General features: G+C 54.3%; 2 protein-coding genes across 7 annotated transcripts in view; one reads left to right on the plus strand and one right to left on the minus strand.

The window, feature by feature from the left end:
- Positions 1-2,776, minus strand: part of TCF19 (transcription factor 19) — a 4,868-nt gene extending 2,092 nt beyond the window's left edge. Inside the window, exons 1-2 of one of the 2 annotated variants that reach the window (XM_017520062.2) lie at positions 2,322-2,776; positions 1,385-1,949 (exon numbers count right to left, since the gene is read on the minus strand). In XM_017520062.2, the coding sequence (XP_017375551.1) occupies positions 1,385-1,661 (277 nt within the window). In that variant the 5' untranslated portion in view covers positions 1,662-1,949; positions 2,322-2,776. Of the gene's footprint in view, positions 1-1,384 lie in introns of both variants that reach the window. The other variant, XM_037735404.1, reaches the window with a different exon arrangement.
- The window catches only part of CCHCR1 (coiled-coil alpha-helical rod protein 1), a 16,141-nt gene continuing 15,727 nt past the window's right edge, over positions 2,768-3,181 (plus strand). The window contains exon 1 of one of the 5 annotated variants that reach the window (XM_037735399.1): positions 2,768-2,900. In XM_037735399.1, coding sequence (XP_037591327.1) covers positions 2,795-2,900 — 106 coding nt within the window. In that variant the 5' untranslated portion in view covers positions 2,768-2,794. The other 4 variants (XM_017520068.2, XM_017520067.1, XM_017520066.2 and 1 more) reach the window with 4 other exon arrangements.

The raw sequence follows: 3,181 nt of genomic DNA on the forward strand, positions 1-3,181 counted from the left end.
GACCAGGATGGTCTTGATCTCTTGACCTCATGATCCACCCGCCTCGGCCTCCCAAAGTGCTGGGATTACAGGCGTGAGCCACCGCGCCCGGCCACAAGTCTGTATTTCTTGTGCTTTCCTACAAAGGATCCCTGTCCTCACTCTCCTAAGGTCCAATTTCTTCCTTTTTTTTTGAGACGAAGTCTTGCTCTGTTGCCCAGGCTGAAGTGCAGTGGTGCAACCTCAGCTCACCGCAACCTCTGCCTCCCAAATTCAAGCAATTCTCCAGCCTCAGCCTCCTGAGTAGCTAGGATCACAGGCATGCGCCACCATGCCAGGCTACTTTTATATTTTTAATAGAGATGGGGTTTCTCCATGTTGGTCAGGTTGGTCTCGAACTCTCCTGACCTCAGGTGATCCGCCTGCCTCGGCCTCCCAAAGTGCTGGGATTACAGGTGTGAGCCACTGTGCCTGGCCCCTAAGGTCCAATTTTCAACCATGCTGACTCTCCTCCAGCTCCAACTTGTTCAGATCTTAGCTCTACCACTTATAAGCTATGTGACCCTGAGCAAGCCTTTAGTTTTTTAAATTAATTAGTTAATTAATTTTTTGGTAGAGTTTCACCATGTTTCCCAGGATGGTATTGAACTCCTGAGCTCAAGTGATCCACCCACCTTGGCCTCTCAAAGTGCTGGATTACAGGTATGAGCCACCATGCCCAGCCCTGGACAAGTTTCTTAATCTCTTTGTGCCTCATTTTCCTTTACTGTAAATGAGGATATTAGTGCCCCTTACATTCAAAACACTTAAAATAGTGCCTGGCTCATAACAGTATGCACTAGATGAATGTTGGCTACTAATACCCACAACACTCCTAAAGCAGACCTCCAAGAGGAGGAGGTTTTGCCAGGGGCCAGTGGCAAAACTCAAATGTGAATCTAGGCTTTCTGAGGTTAACTGCCTCAAGTCAGGGAGAAAGACACAAGCCCAGATTATTAAAAACATTATTCAACATAGAACTGCCGTAATCCAGGAACAGAGTGCCTCAGCAAAGCTGGAAACTGAATCAAGTCTAAACTTGGCCTCTAGTGGCCCCAGAACATCCCCGCTGTGACACCTTTCTGATGATACCCCAGGTCTTGTATGAGCTAAACGGGACCAACAAGGGTCAGTCTTTCAGAGAGCTTCTGACTGTGCACACTTCTTCCCCCATCCCCGCCCCCCATGACTTTCTTTTAACAGCAGACTGCACACTTCTGGTGGGAAGATGAAGGTCTGGACCATGACCATCAATCCAATGTGATGGAGTATAGGAGGCAGGCAGCAGGGTCTTGTGGAGACCCTTCCTCATTCCAGCCTGGAACTTCAACAACCCAGGGGCAAAGCTGCCCTGCTTACTGCTCACCTTGGCTGCTGTGGTCTTCCAGGCTGACCCTCCAGTCATCACCCCGGGGCTCGGCATGCAGTTCGGCATGGATCCCAGAGATGAGGCCAGGCTCCTGCTGGGGCCGCAGAGCCACATCACACAGGTCGGCCCTGTGGCCCAAGCGGTAGGTGCAGCCAGCCCCGGCCGGTGGGTGAAAGGTGTAGAGATCTCCGCCTCTGCCGCCCCCTATGCGCAGCAGTTGGAAGCAGGGCAGCATGGGCGGTGCCCCCTCTGCACCACCTTCCACTTCAGGCATCCATTTCCTTTCCCACTCCTGGGCCACGCACCACTGGCTTAAGTTCGCTTCCCAGTCTGATGCAAACTTGAGTTGTGCTGTGTGCAGTTTCAACTTTAAGCACACTACCTAAGTTAGTCTAAATTCAGACTGGAAGCAGCCTAGGACTCTGCAAAATTTGTTGTGAAGCTGACTTGCAACTGAAAGATTCCAGGAAAGTCTCCATACAATGCAAACTCAGGAACACGTCCTACGGCACCTCACTTGAGCTGGATCCTCAGGTCGCAAAATATTTGGAGAACCTCCAATCTGCAAGGCAAGGATATTTTAGGCAGCTCTTTTGTGTGTCGGGGTGGCGGGGCGGGGAGGTCCTGTTATACAAACTGTCTACGTGCAATACGAACACATCACCTCTGTGTAATTTAGAGAAGAGCAGCTTCTTCCTATCAAGCTTGCTTATCCTAACAGAGCACTCCTGCTGGCCTGCGCCCCGATCGCTGGCCAATCCCTCACTCATAACTAGTTTGAACCCCCGAGGGCAATGAATCCACTGTCATCCCCCAAAAGGAACTGCAAACAAATCCTTAAGTTCTCCAACAAATTGGACCTAAACCTCTGCTTCCCGGCTTCTCTAGGTGGGATTAAAAACGGAAGGCGCTCCCGAGATCATGCAAGGCATACCCAGCCTTTTCCCTCGGCCTCAGCCGCGTTTCGGATCTACCCGTGCGGTGCAGTCTCCGAGTGGCCTCCTCTTCAAGCAATGCCAACCTGTGCGGGGGTCCTGGGACCCCTTGGGCTCCTCCGCAGGAGCCAACAGTTCCGCAGCTGTTTGACAGCCAACAAGCCGGAGCCTGAAGGGGCGCGGCCTCGGGGCGCAGGCAGCCTACCCCTCCTTCGGAATTCCCGGGCCCGAACTTCGCGCCGAGCGAGCCCGCCCCCGTGCCGTTCCTGATTGGCCAGATCATTTGTTCTCTTTCGCGCCATTGGACGCTGCCCCAAGCCCTCCCGCCTTCTGCTTTTTCTGATTAGCTCACAGGTTTTCCCGGGTTCCCGCAGTGGGGAGGAGCCGCCTGGGCGCGGAGATTCTCTGACGCATTGAGCCCGGCTTTAGGCGGCATTGCGCCTGCGTGCACCTTTCCTGTCCCCTGAATGAAATGGAGGCGTCAGAGCGCCTGACTTGCGCAGGCGCAGTCCATGCAGAGGCGGGGCCGGGAGCCAGGCGGAGGAGGTGTGGCCAAAGCGCAATAGGGTGCTCTCGCGGTGGGTAAGGGACGTTCGGGAAGAGTCGGTTGGGGGCGGGAAGGGGCTGAGAGAGGGTGCTGGGAGGGTGTAAGGGGTCCAAAGGGGAAGGGGGCACAGGGGCCCGGTGAAGGGACAGATGAGGAGATCAGAACAGCCTTAGAGCTCAGGGGCCAACAGGGTGAAGCCTCGGTTATCTGAGGGAGCGTTGGGGGGAGAGCAGAGCCGGCTAGCAGGGGACGAGAGCGGGCTATTGAGAGATGGGGGTGAGGGTGAGGACCAGAATAATACCTTCAGAAAAA

Source organism: Cebus imitator, unplaced genomic scaffold (genome assembly GCF_001604975.1).
Source record: "Cebus imitator isolate Cc_AM_T3 unplaced genomic scaffold, Cebus_imitator-1.0 Scaffold799, whole genome shotgun sequence".
NCBI lineage: Eukaryota > Metazoa > Chordata > Mammalia > Primates > Cebidae > Cebus > Cebus imitator.